Source organism: Grosmannia clavigera (genome assembly GCF_000143105.1).
Source record: "Grosmannia clavigera kw1407 unplaced genomic scaffold GCSC_140, whole genome shotgun sequence".
Taxonomy (NCBI): domain Eukaryota; kingdom Fungi; phylum Ascomycota; class Sordariomycetes; order Ophiostomatales; family Ophiostomataceae; genus Leptographium; species Leptographium clavigerum.
Genome location: NW_014040801.1, coordinates 3,898,716 through 3,914,635, shown reverse-complemented (window position 1 = coordinate 3,914,635; position 15,920 = coordinate 3,898,716). Strand labels below are relative to the sequence as shown.

The 15,920-nt window shown below is 58.9% G+C and overlaps 6 protein-coding genes across 6 annotated transcripts; 3 read left to right on the top strand and 3 right to left on the bottom strand.

The window, feature by feature from the left end:
* CMQ_579 (eukaryotic translation initiation factor subunit) lies at positions 1–2,267 on the top strand (the record flags this gene model as incomplete). Its single annotated transcript, XM_014317658.1, has 2 exons — positions 1–582; positions 666–2,267. The coding sequence occupies 2 exons, from the start codon at positions 1–3 to the stop codon at positions 2,265–2,267; spliced, it is 2,184 nt and encodes a 727-aa protein (XP_014173133.1).
* Positions 2,268–3,120: 853 nt separating this feature from the next.
* On the top strand, positions 3,121–4,692 carry CMQ_1645 (glucose galactose transporter; the record flags this gene model as incomplete). The annotated part of the gene is made up of 4 exons (XM_014318724.1): positions 3,121–3,631; positions 3,687–3,967; positions 4,028–4,079; positions 4,136–4,692. 4 exons carry the CDS (start codon positions 3,121–3,123, stop codon positions 4,690–4,692), a joined length of 1,401 nt encoding a protein of 466 aa, XP_014174199.1.
* Positions 4,693–5,047: 355 nt separating this feature from the next.
* Positions 5,048–9,596, bottom strand: CMQ_1623 (and nb-arc domain containing protein; the record flags this gene model as incomplete). The annotated part of the gene is made up of 6 exons (XM_014318702.1): positions 5,048–7,242; positions 7,310–8,185; positions 8,462–8,477; positions 8,538–8,772; positions 8,835–9,526; positions 9,594–9,596. 6 exons carry the CDS (start codon positions 9,594–9,596, stop codon positions 5,048–5,050), a joined length of 4,017 nt encoding a protein of 1,338 aa, XP_014174177.1.
* Positions 9,597–10,964: 1,368 nt separating this feature from the next.
* Positions 10,965–11,869, bottom strand: CMQ_1007 (fha domain containing protein; the record flags this gene model as incomplete). Its single annotated transcript, XM_014318086.1, has 2 exons — positions 10,965–11,653; positions 11,764–11,869. The coding sequence occupies 2 exons, from the start codon at positions 11,867–11,869 to the stop codon at positions 10,965–10,967; spliced, it is 795 nt and encodes a 264-aa protein (XP_014173561.1).
* Positions 11,870–12,097: 228 nt separating this feature from the next.
* On the bottom strand, positions 12,098–14,188 carry CMQ_1421 (vhs domain containing protein; the record flags this gene model as incomplete). Its single annotated transcript, XM_014318500.1, has 4 exons — positions 12,098–12,307; positions 12,367–12,821; positions 12,873–13,569; positions 13,643–14,188. 4 exons carry the CDS (start codon positions 14,186–14,188, stop codon positions 12,098–12,100), a joined length of 1,908 nt encoding a protein of 635 aa, XP_014173975.1.
* Positions 14,189–14,612: 424 nt separating this feature from the next.
* CMQ_365 (rli and duf367 domain containing protein) lies at positions 14,613–15,824 on the top strand (the record flags this gene model as incomplete). Its single annotated transcript, XM_014317444.1, has 1 exon — positions 14,613–15,824. The coding sequence occupies one exon, from the start codon at positions 14,613–14,615 to the stop codon at positions 15,822–15,824; it is 1,212 nt and encodes a 403-aa protein (XP_014172919.1).
* Positions 15,825–15,920: the final 96 nt, after the last annotated feature.

Here is a 15,920-nt window from a genome sequence, read left to right as displayed (position 1 = left end):
ATGGCCAGTCCGTTACAGTTTGCCTACCGCACCCAGAAGGCCATCGGTGTCTTCGAGGCCGACCCTGTGTACACGTCGCTCTCCGCCTTTGTGCCGCCCGAGGGGAACCTTCGGGGCTGTGTCTACTCGCCATGCGGCCGCTACTTTGCATGGGCATCCAACGAGTTGGTCACAGTCTGCGACGCGTCTGTGGGCCACGTGCTTTCAACGTTTGTCGTCTCCAACGTGTTTGAACTGAGCTTCTCTCCCGGAGGCTCGTACCTGAGCACGTGGGAGCGGCCGGCGAAGGACGAGAATGGCGATGCTACCAAGAACCTGAAGGTGTGGCGCACAGAGACAGACGGTGCGACGGCCGAGGTGCAGCCGCTGGGTCGTTTCGTGCAGAAGTCGCAGACGGGCTGGAACCTTCAGTACACGGAGGACGAGCAGTTCTGCGCGCGGTTGGTGACCAACGAGGTGCACTTTTACCAGAGCTCGGACCTGACGACGGTCCACGACAAGCTTCGCGTGGAGGGCGTGGCGACGTTTGCCCTGGCACCCGGCAAGAACCATTCGGTGGCCGTGTTCGTTCCGGAGCGCAAGGTAAGCATTTTTGCACAAGACTTGTGGTGTGGCCACGTGGCCATGTGACCAGGCAGTTTGACTGACTTTGGATGTGACTGCAGGGTCAACCGGCTGCGGTGCGCGTGTTTAATGTGCCGCATTTCAGCACGCCGGCGTCGCAGAAGACGTTCTTCAAGGGCGACAAGGTGCAGCTGAAGTGGAATGCGCAGGGGTCGAGCCTGATTGTGCTGGCGCATACGGACGTGGACAAGTCGAACAAGAGCTACTACGGCGAGACGACGCTATACCTCCTAAGTGCCAGTGGCGGGTTCGACGCGCGGGTGTCGCTGGACAAGGAGGGGCCGATTCACGACGTGTCGTGGTCGCCCAACTCGAAAGAGTTTGGAGTGATCTACGGTTTCATGCCGGCGAAGACGACGATCTTTAACCAGCGGGCTGAGGCCAAGCACTCGTTTCCGATCGGACCGCGCAACACGATCACATTCTCGCCGAGCGGGCGGTTTGTTCTGGTGGCCGGGTTCGGCAACCTGGCCGGACAGATCGACGTGTACGACCTGACCAAGGACTACCTCAAGGTGTGCACAATTGAGAGCGGCAACCCGAGCGTGTGCGAGTGGAGCCCGGACTCGCGATACCTGATGACGGCGACGACGTCGCCGCGGCTGCGCGTAGACAACGGTGTGAAGCTGTGGCACGTGGGTGGCGGGCTGGTGTACAACGAAGACATGGTGGAGCTGTACAACGTGTTGTGGCGGCCGCTGGAGAAGGGAGCGCCGCTGGCAGTGGGTGCGACGGAGCCGCTGAACACGGTGCCGACGCCGCACGCGTCAGCGCTAGCGTTTCTGGGAGCACGGAAGACGCCGTCGAAGCCGGCCGGAGCGTATCGGCCGCCTGGCGCACGGGGAGCATCAACGCCGCTGCACTTCAAGCGGGAGGACGAGGGCGGGGCGGCACACATGGTGAGCAACGGGACGGGGCTGGGTGGCGGGCTCAGCGGTCTGGGTGGGCTGAACGGCTTTGGACGGTCGCGGCGCCAGGTTCCAGGAGCGGATCCGGTGGAGTTGTCGGCGGCAGCGGCAGTTTTTGTGCCGGGATCGGAGCCAGTGGACGGCGAGACGCTGTCGAAGGCGGCGCTGAAGAACAAGAAGAAGCGCGGCAACAAGAAGGCCAGCCGGGAGGCTGAGACGCCAAACGGCAAAAGCAACGGGGCAGCGACGACAAACGGCAACGGCAACGGGCTGTCAGCGCCGGAACAGTGGTCAGGCAATCACCACGAGGGCCGCAGTCCAGAGCGACGTGGGTTCCAGAACCACCAGCAGCAGACGCAATCGCGCAGCCAGTCGCGTAACAACGGGGCCAGTGGCGGGCGTCCGCGCAGCAACACGCAGCGGAACCGGGATGGCTTCCGAGAGGGCTTCGGCCAGAACGGCGGTGGAGCGTCGCTGGCACCGATTTCGGCGACGCCAGCAGTGCCTGCAGCGGCGGCAGCGGCAGCAGCTGCCCTGGCTGCAGCCAACGAGGCGAGCAGCAGCCAGAACCCGACGGCCAAGAAGATTCGGAGCCTGCAGAAGAAGATCCGGGCGATTGAGGATTTGGAGATGCGGCATGCCGGGGGCGAGAAGCTGGAGGACACGCAGATCAAGAAGATTGGAACCAAGTCGGTGGTGATGCGGGAGTTGGAGGATCTGGAGAGGCAGGGATAGGTGGGAAGGGGTGTGTGGAGGGAGAGGAGTGAGGTTTGGGAGTTGGCGGCCGGCAAAGACACGGCTTGCTGTTGTCACGTGAGCTGCGTCCACGGCGTCCTTTTGATTACCGGTTTAAATTGTATTATTTTCTATTTGGAAAGAAAGGAGCAGCCTTGGAGGCATTTGCTACACTTTGCGCTACAGCTGCCTAACTGGCATTGGCAGCTGGCAAGAGAGTTGGCAATCACCTAACAATACCAATAAAAACCACAAAATGCAGGCCATCCCCGCACTCAGAGACACGGCCCCACCCACCGCACATCGCACCCATCTCCTCTTTCCCTTTTCCTCTTTCGGACGGTCATGCGGGGAAGAGATCGTCTGGTTGGCTGTCGGGTTGTTTGTAACAGGTTGCATTGTCTATGTGCACGAGGTCATCCGTCCTCTGTTTTGGTCTTTTTTCTGGGTTTCCCTTTTTCTTTTCTTTCTCTGGCACGGTTATGCATGTATTTCCCACCTTCCTGCTCGGCTGCCAATGTCCCGCTCACGAGCAGTCCGGCACGTTGACAGGCCGAGCAGCTGTTTCGTGTGGTTCGCCGTATAGACAGGCAATTAGCTGGTACCAACTTGTAGGAGGCATCGAGTTGCAAGCCGGTGTCTTCAGTATATAGTGTCTGTCCCACGTACACGAGCTCAGTTGGGGGAAACAACCCCCGCTTCTTCGACGTGTCATCGCACCTTCCCGCTCGTTTAATCACAGTTTGCCAAGAAGGTGCGTTTCTCTCCGTGACTTCTTGTCTGGGCATATCGCCAGATTCGTCTCATCCATCATTCATCATCCTTCTTCCATCGTCATCTGCCTCCTCTCGACATGCCATTCTACCGCCGCACCATCGTCGTCGACGACGACGCCGTCACCAGCGCCGTGCGCCTGACAGTGCGCCAGTCCATGGTTCCCAACCTGCTGGTGGCCATCCTCTTTTTCCTCTGGGGCTTCGCCTACGGCCTGCTCGACGTGCTCAACCAGCACTTCCAGTCAACGCTGCACATCAGCTCCAGCATGGCGTCGGGCCTCTCGTCAGCCTACTTTGGCGCCTACTTTGTGTGTCCGCCGACCGTGTCAGGCTGGATCTTGCGTCGCTACGGCTTCCGCGTGACCTTTATGACCGGTCTGGCCGTTCTGGCCGTCGGCTGTCTGCTCTTCTGGCCGTCTGGCGTCAAGGCTTCCTTTGGCGGTTTCTGTGGCAGCATGTTTGTCGTCGGTGCCGGTCTGTCAACGCTCGAGACCGCCGCAGATCCCTTCCTGTCCATCTGCGGACCGCCACGCTACTCCGAGATCCGCCTGAACTTGGCCCAAGCCGTTCAGGGCGTCGGGTCGTTTGGTAGGTCTCTTCCTAATTTTGTCGTCTCCTTCTGCTCCCCAACTTATCCGACCAGTCGCCCCTCTGCTCGCCTCGCGCGTCTTCTTCGCCCACACTGTCGACACCAAACAGGGCCTCAAGAACGTCCAGTGGGTATACCTGGGCGTGGCCTGCTTTGTCGGCCTGCTGATCATCCTCTTCTTCCTGGCCCCCATGCCCGAGATCACCGACGCCGACATGGGCACGCAGGAAGGCGAAATCGGCGACGTCGATCCCGGTCCGCTGAAGAAGCAGTACAACCTCTTCTTAGCCATCTGGTCGCAGTTCTGCTATGTTGGAGCCCAGGTGGCCGTGGCAGTAAGTGAGGCGAGAGAGTGGAGGTGTGGATTTGCCTCCATGTTTATGCTAACTGGCCAGAACTACTTTATCCAGTTCTGCGAAGATGCCGGTCGTGACAGCTCCTCTGGATGTACGTATTTCGGGTCAACCTCATTCTAATTTTCCGTTTGCTCACACCTCCACCAGCCGATCTTCTTGCTGTTGGCCAGGGCGTCTATGCTTTCAACCGTTTCGTCACCGGCTTCCTGCTCATGGTGCCGGCCGTCAAGCCTCGTTACATCCTAGCCATTTACCTGGCCCTCTGCTTCGTTTTTATTGTTGCTGCCATGAACACTGCCGGCAACACTTCCATCGCCATGCTCATCCTCGTCCTCTTCTTCGAGTCCGCCTGCTTCGCCACTATCTTCACTCTCGGTCTTCGCGGTCTTGGCCGTCACACCAAAATCGGAGGCTCGTTGCTGGTGGCTGCCATTTCTGGTGGCATGGTCTTCCCAGCCATGACTGGTGCCGTCATCGACCGTCGCAATCCCCATGTCGCCATGGCCATCCCCATGATGGGTTACATCCTGGCGTTTGTCTACCCTGTATACGTCAACATCTTCAAGCGCGACTTGATGGACAGCCACCGCGCCACTGACTATGCCGTGAAGCCGATTGAAGTCTCTGACAAGCAGCTGCAGCTCGAGGCGCAGACATCCAACGTTGAAAATGCAGTCGCCACCGAGCTGGGCGACATGAAGTGAGGGATGGAAATGTATGCTGCTTTCTTCTGCGAGTTTCGTATATTTTGTATACTGTACGAGTGGGTTGACGTGAAGGTGTTTTTTTTTCTACGAACTCAGCGGGAGAGTCGTAGCTAAAAGTTGTGTGCTTTCAATAAGAGATCTCGTTAAATAATCGGCAGCAAGGTCTTGGCTCAGTGCCTCCGGGCTTGTCAATATCGTACTCCTATTTATTGGTTGACAATCTACCTAAGCAGCTCTTTTTGTTATATGAAACCAGAACCTTGCAAACTATATGTGATGATTCACCAATTACCCCGAAAATCGACCCAACGATGAAATGCAGCAAGAGAAGAGATTTATAAACAACCAAGCATTAATCCATAATCACTCGTACTCCATGGACAATTCCAAGTCCAACCAATACGTTCGGCTCACCGTCCACGTCGCTCTCGTCGTCCACGTGACCCGACTTGCTCGCCTCGACTACCTCCATCACGTCAACTGGCAGCAACCTCGGCGACTGTCCAAAGGGAATGAGCCGTCCGTCGGGTAGCTTGATGCCGCCTGATCCAGATCGTGCCATAGGCTCCGAGGTGTACGCTGCATCCATCACCGGCCGAGCCGGCGAGCCAAGCGGGCTCTGGCTCGACGACCGCCGGCCGCCCATCCTCATCGCTGCAGCACGTGATCCCGACACAACGGCTGCACCCTGGCTATGTCTTTTTCCCCACTGCTGATAGCTGGTTCTGACCTCGGCAAAGGCGTTGCCTGTGTCTGGCGAAGGCTCTGTTTCGACATAGGATGCCGGTGACCTCAATTCCCTAGGCGGTATGTCGACCGCAGAGGCAGGCCAGCCCTGTAAATGACTGGACGGCAGGCTGCGGCTAAATGGGTCCTCGTCGTTGGCCACCGACGTGAAAGAGCGGCTTCCGCTACCGCCTCGAGACATGGGCTGCGATGTGTAACCATCCACCACCATCGACGGCTGTAGATGCGAGTGCTGGCGCCAGTAGCCGATCGCCACCTGTTGCTGCTGTGTCGAGACTGGGTATGAATGGCTGCCTCGCAGAGGCCTGGAATGTGACGATGTCGTCAGGTCGTCTGCCATGCCAAAGCTCAGATCGGACGTGTCAAATTGCGAGCGGCCTGTCGTGGGGCTCTGATTGTCCCACAGCCGTATAGATGCTGGCGAATCGTGCTGCAGGCTGGCCTTGCCGTCGGGCCCAGGTCGAGGAGGAGGGTAGAATGGGCCGTGGCCATGGTTGGGACTTGACTGAGCTGTCCTCGAGCCCCGGAACAACGGGGACTGCTGCCTGTCCAGCAAACTAGCAATGCTGCTATCGAGCGGCTTCTGGCCTTCCTGGACTGGCTGCGATCCGTCGAGGTCTTCGTCCAGGTCATGCGCATCCAGAATGTCTGTGCTTAGCGACAGGACTCCTTGCTGGCTGCGGGCTTTGATTCTGTGCAAGCTGATCTCGGCTTCACTGCCACCCGGTGCGTTCTCCTCGGACACTATGGTCTCCCGCCTGGAAGATTTTCCCTCGGCAATTTGACGGGTGAGTTCAGTTCTGGGGTCGCTGATCGATTTATCTCTCCACGAGCCCGCCCAATCATGGTAGCGCCGACTTTCTTGCCTTCTGACTGTCCGGTGGCCAGATGTCGCCTGTCTTGTGTCACTGCTGATCCATCCGAAAAAGCCGCTGTGTGTCTCGGATCTCGGCGGAAACGCAGCCCCCCCATGAAGCTCTCGCACGCGCGGTGTAGCCATTTCTGCTAATTCGTCGCTGTCTTCTCGCGATGGTGGGCCCGGGATAGTGCTTCCTTCTTTAGGATACGGCGGGTAGCGAGCGTTAAGATCATCGGGAATGAAGTCAGTGGGCGAAGCGCACGCCTCACGGTCCCAGCCAAGAAATCCTGTCCCCGTTCGAGAAGGGAGCCCAGAGCCAGACGAACTGTCGTGGTAGGACGAGTCTGTCGCCGAAAAGCTGTCAGCCCGCTCAAACACGGAAATCTGCGAGTCTGTTGGCCCAGGAATAGTCACGACTTGGCTTTGCGTAGCTTCAAACTGGTCGATGGCCGCCTGGCAGAGGCCCAGCTTCGCCTCCACATCTGCACGCCTATCTGTCAGCTCGGATGACGCTCCACCCTTCTTCTCAGCACGTCTTAGATGTTCCAGAAGCTTCCGTCCGTGTATCATGAAGCGGCGGTAGTCATCCGGCAGTCCGAGCTTGGCGTCCTCCGTGATCTTCCTGTCAGCCTCGCAGACGGACGCGCAAAACACTGCCGCTGCCCGCTCCAGCCAGAAGTTCAACTCTCTCTTCTCAGCAAGCAGGTCGACGAAAAAGGCCTGGACGACGCCGTGGACGCGTAGCACATCGACATATCCAGAGCTCCTATCGAAGCTGCGCTTGGCACTGTTCTGGGAGCTGGCCGGAGTCACATTGTTGATCTCAGTCCGTTCGATGAGGGCGAATGCGATCAGTATCCGCAGGGTCTTGTTAATAGGTCTGGCTTCAGGCTTCAGGTCTCTGGACACGACCGGAGTGATATTGGTCAAGCCACCGAGCCCTGTAAAGAAAGACGACCTGTCAGAAGGGTCGAGGGGGGGGATCCGAACAGAGGCAGGACGACTTACCCAGAGTAATCAACCCAACCGGAATCAGATGGTCGTAAAATGCCAAAATAGACATCAGGTTGAGAGCCGTGTTTGCACCACGCCTTTCCAGCTCCTTGTGGACGGCACGGTAGGCCGGCAACCGTCCGGCCCGAGGTCGTGTTTTGTATTCACGCAGATACTTTGACAGCGGCTCGCGCGTGGCATGGAGGTGCCTCGCAGCCACGTGGATCATCAACGGCAGGCGACCCATCAGCTGTACCAGCTCTAGAGCGTAGGATAAGTCATCCTGCGTCGGCGGCCGGCTCATTTCCATCTCTGCCAGCAGCAGGTTCTGGGCATCTTCGTCATCCAAGAGGCCGAGCTCGATGACCTGCGGATTGTCAAACTCGTACATTCCTGTGGCAGAATGTTGCATGGATGTGTATATTAGACTGGTGTTTTTTGCGTCTGGGATGAACTTGCGGACGCCCGGAGTATCAAAATGGATACCGTCAAAGATCAGCAGCCATTGGTCGAAGCAGTTGAACCAGGACCGCACATTTTCGACAACGTTGGACGACCTGTTAGACTGATCGAGAGCCAATTCGGTTGCAATTCTCCAGTAGACTTGCTCCATCTCCGTGATAGACTTGGCACGAACCCAGTAGATTCCTCCAGGATAGTCAGCGCGATGTTCAAAGACATACTGGCGAGCCAGATGTGTCTTTCCGCCGCCAGGGAGACACTGGATCAGCACGGCCGAGGTACCCTCAGCCCGTTTCTTCTCGTCCGTGAGCTTTGCGTGTAAATCTTCCAGCTCTCGCCGACGGCCCACAAAGTACGAGTTGGGACGAAACGATTCGGGATGCAAAAACGGCGGCTCAGAACCCGGCGATGGCGCAGGGAACGGGTCAACTGGTGTGGGCAGAGGGTCATCTACCGACGAGGGAGCGCACCCGAGGAAATAGAATCAGCATATATTTCAATACTTCGTAGCCGAGAATGCGTGACCCCTCAAAGCCCCCCCAGATGTGATCCTTTGTTCAGCAAAGCGCACATGCTAATACTGTTTGCGTTCCCATAGAGTAGCCTTGGAAGAGGCGATGGAAGCGGTGTCTGAGAACAAGGATAAGTTGTCTGCAGCAGCAGACGGGGGCAGAGGAAGAGGAGGCTTCGGTGTATAAGACCTACCAGGAGTTGAAGGAATCTGAGTCAGTTCGTAAGCATGCTGACTTTGGGCGGAAGCAGGATTGTGTCCTGTACGTACGCTTGGCCTGGGAGGATCATAGGACGAGCGGCGGATGGTGTCTTCCAAGTTCCAGCGGACGTCAATAACAGGCGGCGCCTCTTCGACCCAGTCGTAGATGGCCGAAGAGACGGTGAAGTAGCCCGGCGCACTTGGGCCGTCGAACTTGCACATGCCCGAGTGGTCGGCCTCGATGCCGTAGTACATGACACCCGGCAGCTGCGGGCTGGCAGAAGTGGCAGTGACGATAAAGGTCCTGTAAATTGGCGGATTAGCGGATTAGCGAATGGGTGAATCGACGGCTGGAGGCCGGCTCACCTTGTTCCCTTGAGGTCGGTGGTATGGTTCTCGTGCACCATGTGAATCTTGAAGCGCTGGTAGACGTCGAGAAAGTGGCTGTTGATCTCCTGAAGTCTCTCGTTGTCGTGCTTGAGTGTCTTGAGCAGGACGGGCTCGGTGAGGAGCCACTTTTTGGGAATGATGGCATCGCTCATGGCGTGGAGCACAAGGCCCCAAGTAGCCAGGCCAGAGCCGTTGTGGGGCGTGCCGAGGAAGATGATGGCATAAGTGGACACAAAGATGGCGCGGAGAGGATCGTGGTCGGCCACCTGGACATCGTTAGAGTACAGCAGGGCACGCTTGACGAGGATGCCGCCGAGGCTGTGGGCGATCCAGATGATGGGGTTCCGGGTGGTGCTGTGGCGCGCACGGTAGGCTGTTAGGTGGGTCACGAGGGTCTGGGCGTGCTGGTAGATGAAGTTGTCGCTAGCACTGCCTTTATGGCCGTGTGAATAGACGTCAGCATTGTAGCCGTACACGAGGATGTTGGCCGGGCGGTCCTTGAGGGATTCGGTAAGGAGGTCGGCAGGCCAAAAGACGCCGTTCTTGGCCGTCCAGGTCTTCTGGGGGTTCCCATTGAGGCCGTGGACGAGGACTATGTCGACACGGGCGTCAGGGTGAGTGTAGATGCCCGTCACCTCATAGCGGTTGATAGTCTGATTGACGGAGTCCTAGTAAGATGAAGTTAGCTTGAGTAATTGGTTTGGGCGGAGCGGGCCGACAGCCAAGGTTGCTCACCATAGGCGCTGCTGCCTGGTGAAAATTGGTGAAAGGAATGAAGAGAAAGGAGGAAGGATGAAGGATGAGAAGATTGGGAAGGGAAAGCAGAGACAGAACAGGCTCTTCATATAGTAAGGGGGCCTCTACCAGAGAAAGAGAGCTACTGCACGCGCGTATGTGGATCCCCGCCTGACAGAGCGGGCAAAAGCGAAGGCGAGAGGGAGGGCTCAGAAACGACGGCACATCTGGTCTGACAAATGAGGCTGTAGAGACGCAGGGAAGAGGAGCAGAACTGGATGGCAGCGGGGAAGCGGATGTAGCAAAGAAGGGCGGCGGCAAAGACGACCGAGAGAGAAAGAGCAAGCACAAAGCTGGAAGTGTAGGGAAGGAGCAGGAACGGCTGCCCTGCAGCTCGTAAGCAGTATTTTATTGGAGGCAGGGAACATTCCCATGAAGCTCTAGTGCTCACTTGCGTCTGTCGCTCCTACCAGTCCTGTTGCCCCACCCCCACCAATTGCAACCCCCTGTGAGGCATAGCCACCAGGTCAGCCTTATCTGGGATTTGTGTTAACAGGCCACTGTACGAAGTACGAAGTAGGGTTCGGCTTTTTCTGATTATCTAGATCGGATTCACGCAGTGAGTAATAGGAGAATATCAGGGCTGCAAGGCGAGCAAAGCCGGGGCAATGATTCAAGGCATCCATATGACCGTGAAACAATGCACGGATATTGTCCGTCTTGAGGTATTGTCGGTAGCCCGAAGAGTGCTGCCCATCTATAAGGTATCGTCGGTAGCCCGAAGAGTGCTAGTTCCGTGCCTACTCGTATGCGTATTGCATGACGTAAAGAGCTGTCTGCACGACTTTTCCGCCTATTGCCTTTGGCCTTCTGACTCGAGGCAGATGGCCAGTCATAGGACAGAGCCTTGTTGCCTGGAGCCGTGATGACGCAGAGCTGTTGGCCACCGAGTGCTTGGAGTCTGAGACAGAAGGGTAACATCGTCTGTTTTTTGGGCACATGACAGTTGACGGTAGCGGCCCGTCTCGGGACGGTGTGTAGAGTGGGTGCAGAGAGCAGAGTGTGTGCAGAGTAAGTGGTAGTGTAGTGAGCAAAGTGAAAGATTCCAGGTGTCCAGTATGTTTTCCTGTGCTGTGTCGAGTTGTCCTTTGGCAGTGATCTCTCGTGTTGCTTGCTGTCGTTCTGCCGTCTTCTTCCTGTCTTCTTCCTGTGTCCTCGTATCTTCTCCTGCTCTCTTGCTGTCCTTCTTTACAGCCTCGTAATTATCACAACCACAACTATTAATTACTGTCAACAACAACATCGCCATCATCACACCACCATCATCACCATCACCACCATCACCACACCCTCAACACCACCCCCACCCTCTCATCCCTCCTTCATCAACACGTACTCCCGCGTGCTGTCCCCAAACTGCACCATGTCCCGTTCCCGTAGCTCCACAAACCGCTGTGCCGCCACCGCCTCTCCGTTCAGCCGCGTCCCGTTGGCGCTCGCCAGGTCCAGCACGTACGGCCGCACGCGTCCGATGCGGTCGCCGAACTCGTTGCGCCGCTCGACGAAGCGAAACTGCAGCACGGCGTGCTGCTTGCTGACGCTAGGGTGGGCTGCCAGCAGGTCGACGACGGCGGCCTCGCGCCCAACGAGCCAGCAGCTGCGCGCAGCCAGCACGATCGAGTCGACGATGGCGCCGTCCTTGAACACGAACAGCCGCCACGCGTCCGCCGGCGCCGGCTTGCGCGCCTCAGGCGGCTCGTGGTACTTGAGCGTCACCGTCTGGCCGTCCGCCGCAGTCACGGCGTTGGACGCGGCCGCCAGCGCGCCCGTCGTGCCGTAGTTGGCCTTCTCCTTGGGCGGCCGCACCGCCGCCGCGTCGCCGTCGCCACCCTGCTGCACGAGGGCAAACGAGTCTGCCTGGTCCGGCAGCGGACCGCGCCGTCTTGTCGTCTCCGGGATGTCTCCTCGCTTTCGCGTCCTCTGTCGCTCTCGCCCTGATCCAGAGTCTGAGCCCGTGTCCGCGTCCGAGTCCGCCCTTCGCTTCCGTCGCCGTCGCCGCTCTTCTCGCTCGCGAACAGACCGCCTATCGCGTTCCCGCTCTCTCTCTCCCCCTTCTCTTCTTTGTTCCCTCTCTCTCTCTTTCCCTACCTCCCTCCCTCCCCGTCGTGACGCGTCCGGTGATCGTGACCGCCAATCTCTATCCCGTGTGCGATGCCGATGGGCTTCGTCGTGTCGTCTGTGCCTTCCATCGCCGTCTGGACCCCCTCGCCGGCCATTGCCTGATTCTGCGTCGTCGGATGCCATGGAGCCGTTGTGATTACGGAGTACAAGCACTCGGACCTGTAGACGATCAAAAAAGAACTTGATATTTTGCCATTGTAAAAAGTGGGTCCTGTTGCACATACAGCTTCCAATCGCCTCCAACCAAACTGGCTCTGAACAGAAAAATAGCTATGCAGCCGTACGGTGTACACTATCTGAACTTTTCTTCCCCTCCCGCCTGGTCATGCCAGGCCAAACTCCGGCACCTCGCCCATGTCCGTCTTCGTCTCGTCGCCTCCTACTTTGCATGATATCCTCCACCGGAGCTTGATCGTCTCCACCTTGCTTGTCCGGTCATGCGCGTGCCATACTTCCATGGTCTGCGCGATGCCGCGGCTCTGCTGTGGTGCCAGGCTGCGGCCAGTTTGCGGCTGCATTTTCAACTCGTAGCCCTGGAGAGTCAGGTTCAGAAACAACAAGGCATCGCCCAGACTAGAAACAAGAAACTCACCCTCGTCACAGCAGCCTGGAAGTGCATGTCCGAAATCGGTTGCGCCGTATTGTTGGAAAAGGCAAACATAAAGCTGATGGCCTGCGGCGTCTCGGGCGACCGCCGGGCCACAACCTCGATCTTGACGGCTCCGTTGCCGACTGTGATGCGGTGCTCCTGCGGCTTGGCCGGTGTCTCGGGCGGTAGCGCCGAAGAAAATGACCATTCGTCGTCGTCGTTGCCGCCCGGTGCCGGACTGGCAACATGCACCGACGACGGCGATGAGAGAGACCCCAGTCCCAGTCCCAGTGCCGCAAACGGGTCTGCTGCTGCTGCTTTCGGTGGCGCAAAGGCCGACGATTGGTAGACGGGCTGTGGCGACGAAGTCATCGGTGGCGGCGGAGACGGCGAGCCCAGAGGGCCACGAGCACTGTTGCTCTGCATCACAGACGACAGCAGTGCTGGGCCTGGCACGTCTAGAAGAGCATGTTAGCGTAGTCCGCTTGCTTGCCTGCCTGATAGCTTACTGCTGTTTTCGCCAAAGCCCAATGCTATGCCTCCGGCTGAAGGGTCGCCAAATGACAGCCCCAGCAGGTCGTTCTCGATGCCCAGCGGCCGCGATGACGAGCCATTGGTTGGCGGCTGCGACGGCGGCTGTTGGTCCGCACTGGAGTCGCCGTCAAAGTCGATTAGCGACAGCTCGGGGACGGCAGGCTGTGGCTTCTTGCCGTCGGCCCTTCGGCTGCCGTTGCGCGCCGGCACAGGCCCACCTTGGGCGATCTTCTGGGCGGCAGCCATGTCGCCCTTCTTCAGCAGCTTGTAGCGCTCGACCGTGCGATGTATGCTGTCGTTGATCTCTAGCAGACGGGCCACGGCCGTATGGTCGTCCGACTCTTCCTCGCACATCTTCTGGATCTTGGGCTGGGCGCTGGAGAGGGCCGAGGCCAGCTCGTCAAAGACGTCGCCGTCCGTCATCGTGTCGCCTTCTTGAAAGGCCGCCAGACGCTCTTCAAGCAGGGCCGCCTTCTTCTGGATCTTGCCGACATCCTCGGCCGCCTTGGCACGGTAGTCGACCTTGGACCGCGTGTCGTAGCCGGCCATGACCTTCATCAGCCGGTTGGCCTCCTGCAGGTCTTCGGGCGTGCCTCGGCGGATGAGCTCCTGCAGCTTGGCCGACTGGGCCTCGCGTTCCTCCTCCTCCATCTCCTCGACCGATTTGAGGTTCTGGCCGGTCAGTCGGATGCAGACGCACACACGCACACACGCACACACAACACACAAACACACAAACACGTACATCGCTCGGGTTCAGCACGGCGGCATCTTCTCGCCGCACCTCGGGAAAGGTGTAGCCCTTGTAGCTCAACAGGCGGTGCATGTCGCGAACGAAGCCGAGGTCCTCCTTGTACCGGCTGGTCTCGCATATTGTGCCACGCCACTCCTCAATGGCGCCCAAGATCTTAAGCTGGACACGGGTCGGCCGCACGGGTGGTCGCTCGGGAAAGCGGCGCACGAGCTCGTTGAGGAACTCCTTGGTGCTGATCTGCAGGTGGAACGGATAGCCGCAGTTCTTGACGCAGATGTCCAGCAGATTGAGCGCCAACAGGGCCACGTTCGGGTTGCGGTGGTTGACGTAGCCGACTATGGCGTTGGCCGCCTCGCGTGGTGCCGTGCCCTTTTTCGAGTTGATCAGGTCGGCAATCTCGAGGTTGAGCGCCAGGTTGGGCTCGTAGTTCTCGGGGCTGCAGGCGCTCTGCACAAAGCGAAGCAGCTGCGACGGCGCCGGATGGGCCAGCTCACCCCAACGGTCCCGTGCCGCATAGCGCGCCGATGCGGCTTCCATCGCGGTAGATGGCCGTGGGCCGGACGATGACGATCGCGTCTTTCGCTATGGCTGGGAAGAGCCTAGGTAGCTTTCCCGTGTGGTGTCTCCTAGCTATCAGCCCGTAAGCCAATCAGCTGGCTCGGGCGCTTCCTGGCAGGCTGTGTGGGCCTCGGACAGGCCGTATCAAAGCAGGTTGCAATGCTCTCCAGCGTGGGCGGTTGGAAGATGCGGCGTGGAAGGGCGTTTGTGATGGGTGGCAGGTCGATGCGGGTCAGCTTGTCATTTGGGAGAGGCAATCCACTAGAGACAGTGTGCGCACTGTGCATACACGGTATCCCACCTTTGATAAGCAGCTTCCGAAAAGGGAGACGTAAAATATCGAAAGAGGCAACTAACAGAAGTCCGACTTACGCACATACACAAACACACACACACACCCAACATGGTCCGACACAAGAAAGACTTTGGTGGCCGGGGCAAGAAGCTGCACTACGGTCCATCGCGACCGCGGCCGGGCGCAGCAGCAGACGACGGCACGGCCGAAGGCCAAGACGCCCAGGTGTCGTCATCGTCGTCCTGGCCAGCCTTCAAGGCAGCGTGCTGGGACCTGGGCCACTGCGATCCGAAGCGGTGCTCGGGCAAGAAGCTGATGCGTCTGGGTCTGATGCGCGACCTCAAGCTGGGCCAGCGACACGCGGGTGTGGTGATCACGCCCAACGGACGGCAGGTGGTCAGCCCGGCGGACGGCGAGCTGCTGCGGCAATTTGGCGCGGCCGTGGTGGAATGTTCGTGGGCACGCACCAAGGAGGTGCAGTGGAACAAGGTGGGCGGCAAGTGCGAGCGTCTGCTGCCATACCTGGTGGCGGCCAACACGGTCAACTACGGCAAGCCGTGGCGGCTGAACTGCGTGGAGGCGCTGGCCGCGGCCTTTTACATCTGCGGCCAGCGTGCATGGGCCGAGGCGGTGCTGGCGCCCTTTTCGTACGGCGAGTCGTTTCTGAACATCAACCGGACGCTGCTGGAGCGGTACGCGGCGTGCGCGGACGACGGCGAGGTGAAGCGGACCGAGGAAGCGTGGATCGAGCAGCTGGAGCGCGAGTATACGGAGAGCCGCGAGGATCGGGCGAGTGCGGCCGACATCTGGAAGGGTGGCAACTCGAATCTGCGACACCTGCAGGGCAGCGAGGACGAGGGGGGGAGCGGGGAAGACGACGGAGAAGAAGAGCAGCCGGACAGAGATCCGTTTGACATCTCGGACGACAGCGACGACGAGGCCGAGATGGAGGAGATCCGCAGAAAGGTGCTCGCTTCAAGGCCGTTTGCCGATTCGGGTGCCAAGAACGAGAAGAAACCGCTGCAGCAACAACAGCTGCAGCCACCGATTGCGCGACCATCCAATGCCGAACCAGACTCAGACAACGACCAGCAGTATGGGTCGTCATCCGATAGCGAGGGAGACGGCGAGAATGCGAGCGTTGACAGCGACAACGGCGACGACGACGACGATGACGATGATGACTTTGACCAGATCATCATGGCGACGCCGGTGACGGACCAGATGGGCGTGGCGCGGCTGAAAAAGGAGCGGGAACGGGCAGCGATCTCGACCCGGACATTCACGTCGGGCTATGTAGCAGCAGGTCGAAGAGGGTGAAGGTGTCGCTGGCAGTCATGTGACTAGTTTGTGATTGTAAGTGCAGAGCAGAGCAGAGCAGAGCCGACAGTCAGGCCGGCAGGAGCTACCCGCGTG